This window comes from Osmia bicornis, chromosome 6 (genome assembly GCF_907164935.1).
Source record: "Osmia bicornis bicornis chromosome 6, iOsmBic2.1, whole genome shotgun sequence".
NCBI classification, from domain to species: Eukaryota; Metazoa; Arthropoda; class Insecta; order Hymenoptera; family Megachilidae; genus Osmia; species Osmia bicornis.
The window spans coordinates 5374319-5390968 of NC_060221.1; the positions used below are offsets into that span (position 1 = coordinate 5374319).

General features: G+C 33.5%; 3 protein-coding genes across 7 annotated transcripts in view; all 3 read left to right on the forward strand.

The window, feature by feature from the left end:
* Nucleotides 1-4807: 4807 nt before the first annotated feature.
* Nucleotides 4808-8588, forward strand: LOC114878898 (coiled-coil domain-containing protein 93). 2 transcript variants are annotated; one of them, XM_029193177.2, is made up of 15 exons: nucleotides 4812-5050; nucleotides 5548-5661; nucleotides 5718-5812; nucleotides 5897-6008; nucleotides 6081-6239; nucleotides 6320-6511; nucleotides 6627-6677; nucleotides 6740-6844; nucleotides 6910-7121; nucleotides 7198-7514; nucleotides 7593-7713; nucleotides 7788-7872; nucleotides 8031-8184; nucleotides 8314-8389; nucleotides 8465-8588. In XM_029193177.2, exons 1-14 carry the CDS (start codon nucleotides 5000-5002, stop codon nucleotides 8355-8357), a joined length of 1812 nt encoding a protein of 603 aa, XP_029049010.1. In that variant the 5' UTR covers nucleotides 4812-4999; the 3' UTR covers nucleotides 8358-8389; nucleotides 8465-8588. The 2 variants fall into 2 exon arrangements, with proteins under 2 accessions (XP_029049011.1, XP_029049010.1); XM_029193178.2 differs by lacking the exon at nucleotides 8314-8389 and having other exon boundaries at nucleotides 4808-5050.
* Nucleotides 8589-8694: 106 nt separating this feature from the next.
* LOC114878899 (phosphorylase b kinase gamma catalytic chain, skeletal muscle/heart isoform) lies at nucleotides 8695-14684 on the forward strand. 3 transcript variants are annotated; one of them, XM_029193179.2, is made up of 9 exons: nucleotides 8861-9355; nucleotides 9824-9993; nucleotides 10103-10387; nucleotides 10461-10551; nucleotides 10653-10789; nucleotides 11646-11743; nucleotides 12098-12181; nucleotides 12768-12926; nucleotides 13036-14684. In XM_029193179.2, exons 1-9 carry the CDS (start codon nucleotides 9264-9266, stop codon nucleotides 13168-13170), a joined length of 1251 nt encoding a protein of 416 aa, XP_029049012.1. In that variant the 5' UTR covers nucleotides 8861-9263; the 3' UTR covers nucleotides 13171-14684. The 3 variants fall into 3 exon arrangements, with proteins under 3 accessions (XP_029049013.1, XP_029049012.1, XP_029049014.1); XM_029193181.2 differs by lacking the exon at nucleotides 8861-9355 and adding an exon at nucleotides 9422-9694; XM_029193180.2 differs by lacking the exon at nucleotides 12098-12181 and having other exon boundaries at nucleotides 8695-9355.
* Nucleotides 14685-15100: 416 nt separating this feature from the next.
* Nucleotides 15101-16650, forward strand: part of LOC114878897 (max-binding protein MNT-like) — a 30764-nt gene continuing 29214 nt past the window's right edge. Inside the window, exon 1 of one of the 2 annotated variants that reach the window (XM_029193172.2) lies at nucleotides 15101-15831. The gene's annotated coding sequence lies outside the window, so the exon portion shown is untranslated. The remainder of the gene's footprint in view (nucleotides 15832-16650) is intronic. The other variant, XM_029193173.2, reaches the window with a different exon arrangement.

A 16650-nucleotide genomic window follows, 5' to 3' on the forward strand; every position in this document is an offset into this window, starting at 1 on the left:
GGGTTAATAAAAATGATTTGTATGTCCAGGCTTGGTACTTTTATTTTTTCAGTAGCAATTGGGTAAAAAATTTGCAAAATTATAGTAGTTTTCAAGGTTTGGAATTTTTTGACGTAATAAATGGAAGGCTTAGGATAGTGCCTTCTTGGAAAGTAGGGCCCGGGGCTACAACCCCCCTTAAAATCTCTCTTCATACAGCGCTGGGAATATAGTTTCTCAAGTTTTCTTCATAGCTTATATAATTATTTAGTTTATATAGAAACATGAGTGTTAAATTCTGATTTTTTCCTACACTTCTGGGAATGTCCTCCATTATGCATCCTTTTTCCTTACATCTTCACCGAAGAGCGACTGAGACAAGTAATTACATTTATAAATAAGAACGGCTGAAGTATATGTTTTGTCACCTGAACGGCATAAATGAATTCAAAAAAATTTGCTGTATTCCTGGAAATGAATATTTCATATCTCACCGTATCAGAAGGAAGAAAATAAACAGGATAAGAAAACGCGCTGTAACTCCGGAAATTCTTGATGCGCGTGTTAAAAAATGCATCGATACCAGTTCTTAACCCGTAAAATACCGGAAAGTACAAACTTCGTCGCTTATACAGCGCTTATTTGCTGTTTTATATACCGGTCTTTGTGTAAGAGTGCATCTCTCTATTTAAACACGTTCTATCTAGAAATTTTCGAAATCTCACCTTCTTCTTTTATTCAAACTCATTATACATTTGATGCCAATGTAGTTATGTTATCCAATACTTTCTGTTAGTCTGTAGACTTTTTTTAGCAACTCTTCTTCCCAAGTACTAAACCAGTCAATAGCATTGCTATCTTTACGCGAAAGGATTAATTAGCACGTGTGATTAACACGTTGAATATCGTGAGGATCATAGGTGACCGACATCATAAATTAGATATATTCCAATAATTAGAAAAAAAACAGCATTACTTAGGGTCGGATTAAGATTTTGGGGGTCAATTCAAAAATTGTTACTTTCTAGTTATTTTTAAATTATTTATTTTATTTAATATATGCAGTACGTTATATTCACAAATTATGATAATTTAGTTTAAACGTAGATATATGTAGTTATGAGTTTAATACAGATAAAGAAATTTACTTACATTTTGGAAGATCAGCAAAGGTGCGTTCGCGAGCCAAGCCTGTCCTGTACAACACGTAATAAAGTATATCATGAGCATAATTTACGATAAAGGAAACGGCATTTGTTTCTTTAACGAGCACGTAGGTATCGGCGATGAGTGATTTACGTCCAAAAGGTAATTCGTTATACGCGTTATTTATTCTACATGGAATACGTGAAGCTGGAGAACGCGTGTTTTTAATCGATTTAAGCTTCGAACGCGTGGAAACATGTGCAAACAAGCAGAAACAATGATGCCCGTTAAAGGTACCGCAAAAATTTCGCGCAATTTTGCAAATTACATGTCATATGACGGTAAATATTAATTTTTTAAATTAGTCAACTATTATTTGAATTTTTTCTGAACACTCCCGTTCAAACAATAATTGTTGCCTGACGCCACACGTATAAATTATTAAAAGTAAACATTGCAATATTGCTTAATTTCAAAAGGGCCAATACAACGATACAATAAAAACGTGAATAGGAAATTTTTATTTGTACAAATCGTTTGAGTGGCGCGAAAAGACTTTACAATTAGCATCTATTCGCAAAAAATTATTCAAGTGAAAGAATCACTGGCTACAAGGCCGAATTTCGTGAAACGTCTGTGGCACATGGCGCGAACTCACGAATATATGCAATATAAGCACGTGCTGCTGGCGATATTTCATAAAGATAATGTTGTCAAACGACGCGAAAGTAAGTCCTGTTGCAGTCACGAATCGATATTTTATGGCGTAGTATGACACCATGTTACCATACACGCCATGCTCCAATATTCAAGATGATTAAGTACAAAAAATGCAAAAAATCGAATATGTACTCATATCTACCTTTTTGCAAATTATGTACTATAGGAACATGACTCATACTTTAAACCTATAATCAAAGGATTAAAATAAAAAAATGTTCATCTTCATTAGATGGAGACATAACCTCCAAAAAAAGGGGTTGTTTCACCGCTTTCGTGGCTTCAGACCATACACGAAGAGCCAAAACCATAAAGGGTATACAACAACTATTCTCGTCGACGGGCAATCCTTACACGTGGTTAATCGTATCGGACACAAGTGCGTGGTTGGAGTTAACCGAACAGCGTGTATTTCTAATACAAAGGCGTGCAAGTCTTGCAAACGCTATGGCAAACGTCCAATCAGGCCCCTTCAGGCCTTCTTATCTTGGGAGGGGACCAGGCCACACGAGGCCCCTCGACCCCCGTTGTACAATGCCACTCAAAAGCATGCGATCTTCTAACGTAACTCGTGCATAGAAGGTTCTAGAGACGTTACGACCACTAAAATTCCTAGCATGTTTCCTACTCGAGATTAAAATTTCCATTGCATGTCACAGGGTAAATCGAAAGTACGTTCATTTATTTTTTATGTCGCCAGATGGTTATCTTATGGTTGGTCTGTAAATTCTATGTTCTTCTTCATTCTAATAAATTTTTCGAATATATGATAGGTTATATTTCATTCAAAAATGGCGGCTAGTAACTATAATTCTTCAACTTGGCAACTCTTTTATGTTTGAAATAAGTGAAATTGAGCATAGTTTATATTAAATTATTATTCATAACTTCTGCGTATATAATCTCAATGGCATTTATTCCTAATTAAAATGTATTATATCACTGTTCTAATAATAAGAACAATTCGTGTTCACAGCTGTGTTTATTTTTATGATTGCTATCTTTAATATGTTGTTAAATACTGCAGTGTTTGGTTGACTTTTCAGAATGAAATAATAATTTTTAATTCGTACGGATGCTTTATAAATTTATTGTTAGGAATGTATTTTAGTTATCGCGACCAAAAATTCTGCAATAAGAAACCGTACATCGATAACAGTACTCCTGAGTCACAGGATCGAGGAACGGAGATTGTAATTCCAGCTTTATCAAGAAAAAGAACATTACTAAATTCAAACACTATTCTGTTGCGAACATTGGGACAACCTTTAGTGTACTTCCACATCTTTTATCAAATGATTGTTCTTTTTATACATAATTAAAGTTGCATCAAGTGTCGTGTCTTTAGCATTTACATAAAGTTAAGCGTCTTAAATTCTTGTTTCTAAATTTAAGAATTTCTATCTATTGCTCATAGATTTTTTTGTGAATCGAAATTTATCGATTAAATAGACAAGGATCGATTATGTAGGTAGTGTTCAATTTAGTCTGTTGGTGGACACAATCTGGTTTTTAGGCGCGGCTACGAAGCGTCTACAAGACGGTGGCAACCGACTGCTTCAGTGGAAATTTCCATTGCAGTTGGCATGCTGTGTGGTGTGACTGTACAGTCCACCATAAAAGTAATCACTTTTCTTGTTCCATCGTTATACATACATGTAGTAACAGCTGTTTCTATAATGTAAATGAAGGTATTTTTATAGTATAATCATCTTTTGTGATAATGAATTTGTGTAAATATTGAAGTCACACTTTAATTGTCAGCGATACTTAAACGCATACTATTTATGTATATCAAATCATTCAACACCCACGTGGCGAAGCACATGGTGTAGTTACATCACTGAGAATTGATGCCTAATGTTTAACACCTTTATTTTTAAATTACTTAGCTCTTGCGAAAAATTTTAGTTTCGTATCTTTGAACATTTTGAATCATTTTCTTTCCGTTGCCATCGGTGATAAAAATAGATTTATTATCATTATCTTTTCTATTACCACATGAAAAGGAAACAAAAGACCATGCCCTATTTTCGAAATAAATTGTTAAACACGTGTTAAATGTCAGATCTACGTTCCAAATGTATAATTGACTTCTACAAAATTAAAAAGCATGCTACGTAGGATACGCATATTTCTTCTTCTTTTTTTTCACGGTCTATATATAACCCATTAGCAACTCGCCCCACATAAGAAAACTACTTTTACGTTCGCTTAACAGGTCACAATGGTAAGAAAAGGGTTTTGACGAATTGAAATACCCGCTGCGATGGAGTACTTCAAGCTAAAAGCACAGACGAGACGCAAAATAGACCCATACTCTTATCGAATTTCGCGCCCCATCATCTGAACCACCAACACTGCAGACAATTGTCCTCCATCAGCTGCAGCCGGCATTTAGCGCGCCCCTGTGTGAAGACCACCGAAAAGGTCGCTAGCCATCTTTCCGCCCGTACGTGTTTCAACCATGTTTTCAGTTTCCATAGCTTCGAAAAATCAGACGAACGTATTCATCGGTCTCCAACTGATTGCGAGATAAAGTCGAAACTTTGGGCCATTGTTCACAAAATCGTCATGCTGCTCCAAATTAGCAAAAGGAACCATCTGGGAGAGCAGTTTTTGGCGACTCGAAAACGATTTCTTCACCACTTTCATGACAATTCCTGCCTTCCCGACGGTCGATTCTTTTATCCGTAGGAAACAGTTTTAATTCTAATCCCTACCACTAAAAGCACTGTGATAAAATGTCAATCCTAGTTGGTATAGTAGAATGTGGCACGAAAATGGTAGAAGTATTTTACCCTGCGCCTCTCATCTGTTTTCCCTAACTGTAAATTACTTATGCTTCATTTCATTTTGATTACTGATAGCGCGTAGCAAAATTCATTCTAAGTGGCACGTAGTATTTAAATTACATTTTAACTTATCTCTTTGTCTGTGAAAGGAGCTTTAAGAACAGGAACTTAGAAATGCGCCTTGAAATCTATCTGTAGGGCGTGACAGAAATAAAATGGCTGTAACTACAGCACTAATCGACAATGTCAAGTGATACAGTGGCACAGCACTTGAATACTGTTAAATATATTAATAATTTCTTATAAATTCAGCATACATATTTTACCCACTCTAATTCATAAATTTGTTGTATCTAATCATGTTAAATGACGTACCAAAAAAATTGTTGCGAAGCTCGGAAACCACTGAGGTACGTTTACGAAAGTAATCATATTTCTTGCTAAACTAATAAATTGAGGATGGAAATTTATCTACCAACATTCCTTTTCGTTTATTTACAATATTATTTTGTTAATGTATACATATACATACATCAATAACAGAAAATGCGATACGTCGATTAATTTTGACAAATTTCCACTGTGCGTTCCAAATTTCACCGTTTCCATCATTCATTCCATCTTTCCCGTTTCCTTTTCTTTCATAATTTATTCTTGGATTTTTTCTTTTTTTCATAATAAAACATCTGTCATGTAACATTATTATTTACTTTATTACTTTGTCGATTATTTATTTGCAGACACTTATTTTTAAAAGTAAATAATATACCTGTTACATTTTCAAATCATTACCGACCCTCTAACGGTGATTCTTTGTACTATCGCCTGTTATAAACGAAGTGCGGGAAATATGATTCAAAATTCAATGGAATATAGTTAATAATAATGCATTGTAAAATATTTTTAGGCTGATGTTCGTGAAGATGAGGAACAAACAAAGAGGTTTCAAGACATCATCGACCTGCTTTCGGTAGCAGGGTATTTTCGAGCTAGGATAAAAGGTTTATCGAATTTTGATAAGGTATGTATTTGATGTACATTTTTCTTTTTATGATTATACTAAATTAATACTTTCAGGTAATCGGTGGGATGACTTGGTGCATAGAATCTTGTAATTTCGATGTAGATATTGATTTACTATTTCGTGAAAATCTGACGATAGGTCAAAAAATGTAAGCACGAGCGAAAAGCATGATTTGAAATATCCAATACCCTGTATGCAAAGCATCAGTATTAATTTATACAAATATTTTTAGATCTCTGACTGAAAAAATAGTGGCCATGTTACCTAAAATGAATTGTCCATACCGAGTAGAACCGCATCAAATTCAAGGTTTAGATTGTATTCATATCTTCCCTGTTATTCAAGTAAGTAATTTTTATTTTTAATTCGTGACTCTTGGTTTTCAAGAACTGTTTGAATAATCATACAGATTTCAGTGGCTGGTGAAACGGTCAATGGAAACGCGAGAAGAAACAGCCGATTTTGTCCGATCGTTTGCTTTAAATCAGTTTCATAAAAGACATTCCTTTTCGGAGGATCCGGGTACAACGAAAGCGGCTAAAGAAAATCTGATAAAAAACATTCACTTGGTGAAAGTATGCTACATTGTTAGGAAACGAATTCTTAAGTAAATGTAATATCCGTAATAATTAAAGTTATTAAATTCTTTTTATAGAAATCATACGAACCCCGACGCCTTTTCAAGTATAAAGGCGATTCTGCCAGAGATGAATCTACTAAATTTCTAGGCACTGTTTTAGAATACGAAGCGCCTTTATATTCTAAAAACATCACTGCATCGTCGCCTGAAACTGCTTCGGCTAGCGATTCTAAAGAAGATAAAAGTACAAAAGAATTAAAAGAGAAGGTGAAAATAAAATATATTTGATGTATATAATGCAAAATTTTATTTTTTCTGTACAATGCCAACACAGTCGCTTGAAATAAAATTGTGTAACTTAAAAAAGAATATTTTTTTCTAGGAAAACACCGAACAAGTAGCCGGAAACTTGACTGCCATCGAGGAAAGTTCGGTAAGCAACCATGCTTAATAAACATTAAACTTTAATTATATGAGTTTATGTGATTCATGTAGGCACGTTTAAACGTAACCGCAGTAGGAAACATTGTTGGTATTCAAGCTCAAGAGATTGCCAAAGCAGCGGAAAAGTATGCAACGATGTCGATTTCTGAAACGGAGGTAAATTGATCTGTCATTTATACGAATCATAGGTGTACTCTTAATTAATGATTTCTTAAATACAGGAAAGTAAAGGTACTAACGCGGCAATAATCGCACTAGAGAAACAAAAAGCGGCACTCCAAAACAGATTACGAAAATTGACGAAAGAGAAAGAAGGCTTAACTGCTAAGCTTGCAGAATCAACTGAAAAATTGAACGAATCTCGTGCGAAACGACAAGCTATTGAGAGTTCGTTGAAGAAGGCGCAGGAAATGGGAATCAATGAAAACGATAGGCACTTATTTTTATAAATTTACGTGTAGTATATTTGGTATTGAATTGAAATAATTTTATTTTTATTGTTTCTTTAGCATTTACAAGCGTTTGGAAGAACTTCTTTTAGTTCACGATGGTTTGAAGGAGCAGGAACATAATTTTCGGGAGCAGTGTAAATCCGATTTGAATCTTCTGCGAGGTAAACTTCAAGAAACTGAAAGTGGTACTTCAGAAGAGGAAGAGGATCGGTTGAAAGAGTACGAGGAACAGAAAGAAGCAGTTACGAAAGCCAGGTTGCAATTAGCCAAGAAGAATAGAGCTATCGCTTCTTTAACCAGACAGCTCGACGATGTTCCTGGTCGTTCCGAGCTTACTCAATATCAAAGACGATTTATGGAGCTGTATAATCAAGGTTAACCGAATCTATTTTTACTCAACACTGTACGATTATTCAGCGTGCTAACTAAATGTCTTATCGTTTAAATTGCAGTTTCGGCCAAACATAAAGAAACAAAACAATATTATACATTGTACAATACACTTGATGATACGAAACTTTATTTAAGCAAAGAGTTATCCTTGTTAAATTCCATTCAAGATAATTATAATGAGTGAGTAATTCGTGAACTTGGTATTTGTTATTTAGTGATAAAACATTTTCGATATATTTTTTTGTTTTTATCAGAGCAATGGCATCAGCAAGTGGCAAGGAACAATTTCTTAAACAGTTCGAAGCGATCGTTGGAGGCGTGAAGCGCAATAAGGCGAAGGTAAGAAACACTTCTTTTTCATCAATATATTTTATAAAAATCTTTATTTTCTACGTACATCAACATTCAAAGATTGAAATGCACTTCGTTGAGAATACATGAATGTTAATAATTATATTAGTTTTTATAGTCTGATAAGGGGATTATGTTTTACATAGGTGGAAAAACGATGCGCGGACGAGAAAAATAGAAGAGATGCTCTTAGCCGGCAATTGGTCACGCTGATAGAGCAACAACGTAAATACGTTGCTGCGGTCAGGCAACTTACTATTGAATGTCGTAAAAATGAAGCCTTGCTCGCTCAACTACGTGGTCCGTAAATATATATATATATATATCATCTCCGTTTAGCTGAAAAAAAGAATGTAACGAATCCTCGTATTTTTGCTTTGATTACTTCCATCAAAGTGCATTAACGCGCAACATTAAAATATGTTAAAGGAATGGATGCATCATCCGACCGGAGTAATTGCGCTCAACGTTAAGAGCAAGACTGCGAGGAACAACCGAGCTAGCGGTAGTTTCTATTTATATTTGCCCTGTACATATGTATAAGTGGGTAATACATATCAAATATTTCTTGTTTTTTTAGATACATATTCGCGAGGATGAGATGGTTTTATGAAATTAAAGAATGTGATATGACGTGGTACTGCTCCTTCCTCCCTGTTTGTTGTAATATTTCTATCAGAATATCGCATAAACTTATTGAATGATGTGGTTTTTCATTTATCTTATACATTTTTCATGCATATGTTAATTTTTTTGCGAAGACGCACTTTTGATTTTTGACAGATCTTCAGCTAATATTTAATGTATGACATTACAAAAACATGTTCAAATATTGTACGTGTGATTAATGCGACAACCGCAGCTGCATACATGATTTAAAATAGGACCTGAACCACCGAAGTCACATGATACTCGCGTGAGTCGTACAACATAGGTAAAACATGCATAATATATGCACACCTTCGGGCAGCAATTTTAGTTTGATAATAGATTGCTATTTGCCGCCTGTTCGTTTTCCCTTTCACGCTCGACAAGTCCGTGTCTTCCTCGTTGCACCGTCAGAGCCCTCTTCGTTCGTTACTTTATATTGAACTATCGCCATTGTTCCTCTCACAGGGGCTTATGTGTTCATGTGTCTTTTTGTCTTTCCGTGGATCTATCGTGACCATTATCAGTATACGTTGATCAGTGATTTTTTTTTGTTAGCGTTCTTTAGGATGTAGTCAGACCTAGCGCGACGTTGAGTAATGACAAATAATATGACAATCGCATTGGGTGGAAAAACTGTCTATTAGACTCTGTTCCTTTCAAATTAAAGGAACATGTGCTATCTCTAAGGTGGCTTTTAATGTGATTCATATGAAAGTATTGCGCGTAAAATGGCAAAAGACGAAGGAGATGACCTCTTGCCGGATAAGGACGCAGCGAAGGGATTTTATGCGAAATATGAACCCAAAGAAATCCTTGGAAGGTTCGTCGTGATATTTAAAGAAAAAGAACATAGCGTACTATTTTTATTGGTTCGAAGAATATGCTTCTATGATAGATATGTTCATGTTTGTATTATTAGATCTTTGGGTATTGCAATCACAATAAAACGAATAGAGGAATTCATAGCCTCACACATACAAAAACTAACCTGTACAATTATATAATTTAATGAAATTAAGTATTTGATAGTTTGTTATATATTAATGAAATAAAATTCGAAAAATAACAAAGGGTAACTTAACATGAAACACAAAGAAAGTACCTACGTATGAGTAAACAGGCAGCAATACGTATTGTATTTCGTCGCTGTTTACAAATGGTATATTTTAAATGATTCGTAAATTTAAAGCTATTTGACTTGGCTGAGAAAATTATTAATTCTATAATTATAGAAAATTCAAATTTCAAATTACGAATTACGAATTAAATGATTCTTTAACATTTACAGAGGAATATCTTCCACTGTTAGAAGATGTATAGAAAAAGAAACAGGTATAGAATATGCAGCTAAAATCATAGATATTAGTAATGAAACTAATGAGGATGGACATACTATGAAAGATGCTACATTACAAGAAGTACATATTTTACGTAGGGTAGCTGGTCATCCTTATATTAGTAAGTCTTATAATAGATTTTTTTATGCAGAAACATTTATCTACTTAATTTTGTGCATCAAAATACATTATAATTATTCCAAGTGTAATAAGTATTTCCTATTTTTCAGTTGAACTACATGATGTCTTTGAGTCCAGTACATTCATATTTTTAATATTTGAAATTTGTAAGAATGGAGAATTGTTTGACTACCTCACATCTGTTGTTACTCTTTCTGAGAAAAAGACAAGATATATCATGAGACAAGTTTTTGAGGGAGTTCAACATGTACATAATCAAGGAATAGTGCATAGAGATTTGAAACCAGAGAATATATTACTTGATGATAATTTAAATGTAAAAATAACTGACTTTGGGTTTGCTAGAATGTTGAAAACAGGAGATAAATTATATGGTTTGTAATCATTTTACAGAAGCAGTCATGTATTACATATTAAATCACAATTATTTTTACCATTCTTTAATAGATCTTTGTGGTACTCCTGGGTATTTGGCACCAGAAGTACTTAAATGCAATATGTTTGAAAATGCAGAAGGCTATGGTCACGAAGTTGATGTGTAAGTTAATAAATTTTCTGTATATGTGTACATTAGTACAGCATTGGAAGACAAAAAATTAGCTGTGCAGATAACAAACAAATATTATACCATGTTTTTAGATGGGCCTGTGGAGTAATTATGTTTACATTATTAGTTGGTTGTCCTCCTTTTTGGCACAGAAAACAGATGGTCATGCTTAGGAATATTATGGAGGGAAAATACTCATTTACGTCACCAGAGTGGGCAGACATAACAGGTAATTATTATTGTGAAGATAGGAAAATACTAATTTTCAAAGTATAATTGCCGCGTAAGTTGATCGTGACTCCGGACCGATAGTGGGCAGCTTTCAACAGGCCTCAAGCAGTAGCACCAAATTATGTCCGCGTATTATAATTGTTCATTTTAGATACTTAGCGCTAGAAGCTCATCCCTGAAACTTGTTCTAAGAACTGGTGAGAATAGCAGCGGTCAACTTTCGCAGCACTTCTATGCACGAAATGAATGTATGCTTAATTAATATAACGCATGCCTTGACATGCATCATTTTCAGAGTTTTGTTTGTAATTCTTTTTCAGTGTCAAATACTATACTTTATCAAATAACTATTGCCTTAGACATATAATTTTTCTTTCTTTTACTTTATGTATAATTAAAATTATTACATCCGCTACATCATAATAAACGAATATAACAGTTTCCAAAACAATTAATACTAGTTGAATAGCAAAACTTTTGTAAAATGTCCCAACCTGTGCAAGACACAGACCTAAAATTTTAGGTGGAATTTATCATTGAATATTAGTGATGCACAAGCATGAAATAAAATCCACGGTAATATCAGAAAAATATTGTCATCTTGAACATTCATCTATCAAAGATATAGCATCTTGATGTGAGCTGCTTCATAGAGGGAAAATATATTGAAGGTAAGAGTTGCCATTAACAAATCTTCGAACGTGATGTGCATTCTTCTAACTAAATAGGGTATCATAACGTATATGTTTCTTTTTGTATGTTATAAATTTTTCATTCTAAATGAAAATATTCCGCATAAATTCCTAAATGTTTACGAATATTTATAACATTTAGCTTTTTAATTGTATTTTCAGAGGCCCCTAAAGATCTGATAAGAAAGCTACTAGTTGTTGACCCCAAGAAAAGGATTAGTATTAAAGATGCTCTGGAGCATTCGTTTTTCCATACTGTGGTAAGTGTTTTAGTTAATAATTTTAAAATTATATTTACAGATAGAAGCAAAAGTAAAATAGCACACGACTGAAACATTTATCACTTTATGTAATTTAAAAAGGAACTGTACCATATTTATTATAATTTTATGTTTTTTATTTGTTTGCTTTATATGTTTACTTTTTTATGTTTACAATAAAACATTCTGGCTTCTGTAAAATATCGAATGTTATTTTTCACACTTTTGTTTAATATCGATTTAAGAAAATGTACATTACTAATCTGGCAATGGTTTGACATAAAAGAAAGAAAGAAGGAAGGAGGTGAAGCAGATCTTAATATCGTGATAATTGAAAAATTGTTGGAATTGCAGCTGTGGGATCAAGACATCGCTCCTCTAAAACGTTCTCTATCATCTAATTCGCGACGTCTGAGTAGGATTTCTCAGTTAGCTTTGGTAAATTATTTTTATTTTTATTTTTATTTTTTATTTTTATTTATCATTAAATGTGAGTTTCAGTTTTTATATAAAATATGTAACAATTAACATTTGATCTTTAATAACGTTTTAAATTAATCAGGTATATGTACATTTCGTTTTATGTTTTTATTTTGTATTTTTATTATTCTACATCAATATTATTATCTAAGGTTTAAAAATTCTATATAATATTTTAAAAAATGACTGCATGAGTAATACATAAAAGTGATATATTAATATGATGCATGTTATTGTACAGAATTAACATACAAGTTTAATGTTTCAACCTTCATATTTTACATATTAACTTCTTCCTCATTGGTCTGGTGCTTCTGTGAAATCTTTGTAAAATTATTTGTGAAAATTCGTCACATAAAAAATATGAAAATGACTTTAATTCTGTACATTCTGATCTACTATCATTATTCGTGTTGTTTTCGCTGTATACGTTCTCTTTGCCATATTTAATAGCACCTTTATCGCAGGAAACTGTAATAAAAATATAAGATTATGTATTGTATTTAAATATGCTACGAATTTTTATCTGATGTTATACTTTCAGGAATTGAAAGCAAAATCGTTTAACGCAAGAAAACGATTCCAATTAGCAATCATTTGTGTTCGCGCAGCAGTACGTATTAAACGACTTCATATAACACCTGAGCCACTTTCAACTCAAGTGGCATCTACTGATCCTTACCGGATAAAAATTTTACGGAAGGTATTAATCTGTTTTTCATGATTTATTAACAATATAAGATTCGGGTATATAATATGGATTAAATCATTTTATAAAGTAATAACCAAATAGCGCATAATTTTATTTGCAGGTCATTGATGGTTGTGCGTTCAGAGTTTATGGTCATTGGGTGAAGAAAGGCGAAGGACAAAATCGAGCTGCTCTATTTGAAAACACGCCAAAGACGGAACTCAAGCATCTTTATGTTAGTAATTTGAGCAGATAACCAATGCTTTTCTAAAGCATTATCTAGCTAAATTGTTAATTCTTATATTAGTTACATTTACAGTATCTAAGAAAAATATCCAGTACGAAAAGATGAAAAAATAATTTATAAAAAAAGAGTGAAACGTATATAGTACTCTTTTTGGGTTTGATTATTACATGAATAATTGTTTAAACTTTTTTTTTCTAGCAATTATAAAGTATTCTTACATTTTTTGTCATCGGATTTTTGCGATATCACGTGGTGAATCTTGAAATATATTCATTGTTTTATACGTTGTTGAAGACAAGCATTGATTAGATCATTTAGTTTATAAATTTGTTGTCAAGTTTAGGGGGTTTTAACGTAGTCTAATTTATTGTTTTGAAACATAGTGATGCTCAATAAACGTAAGTTACATCCACTATTAAAAAAAAGTTCTAAACTGTGAACAAATTATTTTTTTTTTTTGTTTTATTTTTATTAATATGCTATAAATCATTAGCATCGCACCCTTGGAGTGTACTTTGTGTCTAGATAAAGTATTATATCAAAACATTTCGTAAAACTATTTAAAATTCGTAATGTGTTTCTTTACAGTATTTTGCGCTCTTTTCATAGCACAATATAAGAAATAACTTATTTTCAGAATAATTTAATAAGTTTAACAACTTTTGCATGTGCTAAATAAGAAAATAAGACTTACAACAAGTATATACGAAATATAGATGCTGGTGCTCCTCGTACGTACAAACATAACGCGCTATGACCTAAATGTAGGAAATTTTTCGGTTCCATGACTTTTATGTTTGTACGTTTGTATAAAATATTCTCACTAGTGTAAATAAAAGTCATATAATTTATTACAAATCAGCAACACATAAGAAGTTTGTACTAATCTTTATTACGATATATTCTTGATATTTTGCCACCTCCGATTAACATTATTAGTACAAAGCTGAAATTAAATAATCAATAATATGTGTAATGAGAAAAGGTCTAGTGCAGTCCAGAAATCATATAATTTTTACGAAATTTATCAAGAATATATGTATAGTACAAAATTTTAAAAACTATAGAAAAATTCAACGTATTAAGTACGTGTAATTATAAATTTATTAAAATTTGTATTGTTGAAATAATGTATTTCATAGTAATATTGTTTACTAAGTTCTGTATGTAGATTGTAGTATACGTTTTATGCAAATTCTAGTCATATTTTGTACTGCTGAATTTGTTTTAGATTATAAAATATGAAAAAAAGCAAATGTACGAAGTTTATTTTTCTTAAAATAATAAAATAATTGTTACATGCTTTCGAACAATTTGAAACAACTTAAAATAAATCAAACATAACGCAGTGTTTAAACGGTCTTAGAAAGTAATTAACACATGTAAATGTTTTAATCAATCCCTTTATAAACAGTATACAGATTTTGTGCACACATACACGTATACATACATAAAATATTTTTGTCATTTCGCTGTAGAAAAATTATATTTACTTTTTACAATAAAGCTAAATTTTATTGTCAGCTGCAAAGTATTTATATTTTGTATACTTTTAATAAATTTCAATTTATGTTAAGTGCACATAAGGTTGTGTATTCCATAAATGTCCATGTGTAATTTTTACAAATGTGTTATTTATGGTATTTGTATACATAGCGATAATGTACTGTTAAAAGAGAATTATTTTATTTTGAATTTTAGTTATTCAACCTATGTTATTCAAGTTTTAAATTTAATTTGCATTTTTTTTGTCTATTATTCATCTTTTGATGAAAATACATTATAAATACATACAAATTTAATAATTTTCTTATAGTTTTGTAATAGCAAAATCAACGTCTCATTTATTTTTTAAATTAAGGTAAACTAAATAAAAATAATTAGTTTTCGAAAAAGTGACGGGACGTAGTTTTGGCGCGCGCGCAAAAGTAAACAATGAAATGTATGGTTGTATATCCGTAGAAGTGGCAACAGCGTACAGCTCCCGATCCATGTGACAGAGAAGGAACGTGACAAAAGGTGGCAGAGGGTGACGCCGCCGAGATCGGAGTGAGTGTTTGCCCGGGCGAGCCGGGTGTCGGGTGTGCTGTGTACGATTGTCGCGATATTCGTCCGTTCTGGCGTCCACCGGAAGGTAAGCCTACGCGCAAATGATATTGGTTGGCTTCGAAATCTTAATTTAATACGTTTTTCATGATGGTACGAAAGAAAACTTAAGAAAATCGCGAAAAAAGTGTACCAACTAACGAGCAATATACAGCAGCTCGACACTTCTCTTACACGCCCAGCGGAGTGCTGCGTCACATGGGCTGCGTTCATTGGTCGATACAGCCAGGTGACGTCATGAACCGCGCTCTGATTGGTCTATACCTCGGGGCCTAGACACGTGAATCGTGGCCAAGCAAGCATGGCTGTTGATGCGCAGTGGTTAGCACTTGTAAAATGTTTCTGCCACGCGCTAGATCGATCAGGTTATAACCGTCGTGTACTGTGAAACGTCGTGAGATCGTCCGCTGTTCAAAAATTTACGAGTGGTTCGTGATTTTCTGCATGTGTCGGGTGTTTGACAGCGAAAATATCGCAGAAATTCTTGCAAGAAATTGATTTCTACCGTGGAAGTGGGTTTTCAGCGTGTTTTCATTGTGACCGGGATACAATCGTGGCATACGTGTAAGTTTCTGATTATTTTCTATGCATTTGTCGCGTCACCACGCCCGTTTAAAAGTCTTCAGAGAACATTATCTCGTCAGGACTGTCGCCTATTTAATTAACATGTGTATAGGTGGTTGCGTGGCGTGTTTTCCGTGCCATAATAGACCCAACCAATCGCACGGTACTTCAGCTGATGACGTCACATTATCGCGACCTCCTATTGGCCAACGATGCGTGCGTCGCCCGTCTAACGTGTGTGTCGCTTTGTCAGTTTAAGGAGCTCGTTCCGTGTACAGTACGATTCTTGACTTTTCGTACTCTTCCAGCCTCTCTTTTTACCAACTTGTCTCAGTGCATCGTTCTTCTTTCCTATTTTTGCATGGTTGCGCGTACCACGGAATGCGATTGTGTCCGACTCGTGATTGTGGTACGCTTTCGCGATTACGTTGCCCGGGATATATCTACTTTTCAAATCAGCGGCGGAACCTCGTTTCTCTGCTTCGCCTTTCCCGCCTCTGTCTCGTCAACCTTTTTTCTTCGCTTACTGATTTCTCGGACACAGCGCAGACGATTTTCTATCCGCTGTACACGCTTGTATTTGCGAATACGCTCTTGCGCGTACGAACGCCACGTAACGACTCTCGTTCCTGTTTTCGATAATATATTACGAGAACAGTCAAACTAATCCGACTCACCTAAATGCTGCGATGCCTTATAAAGCCGTACATTATTTTGTATTCCTATGAACTGTTTGATTACTTCAAACGTAACAATTACCAATATAAATAATATTTCATTACTTTTAATTTAAACACATTTTTATGCCTTTTAAAATTA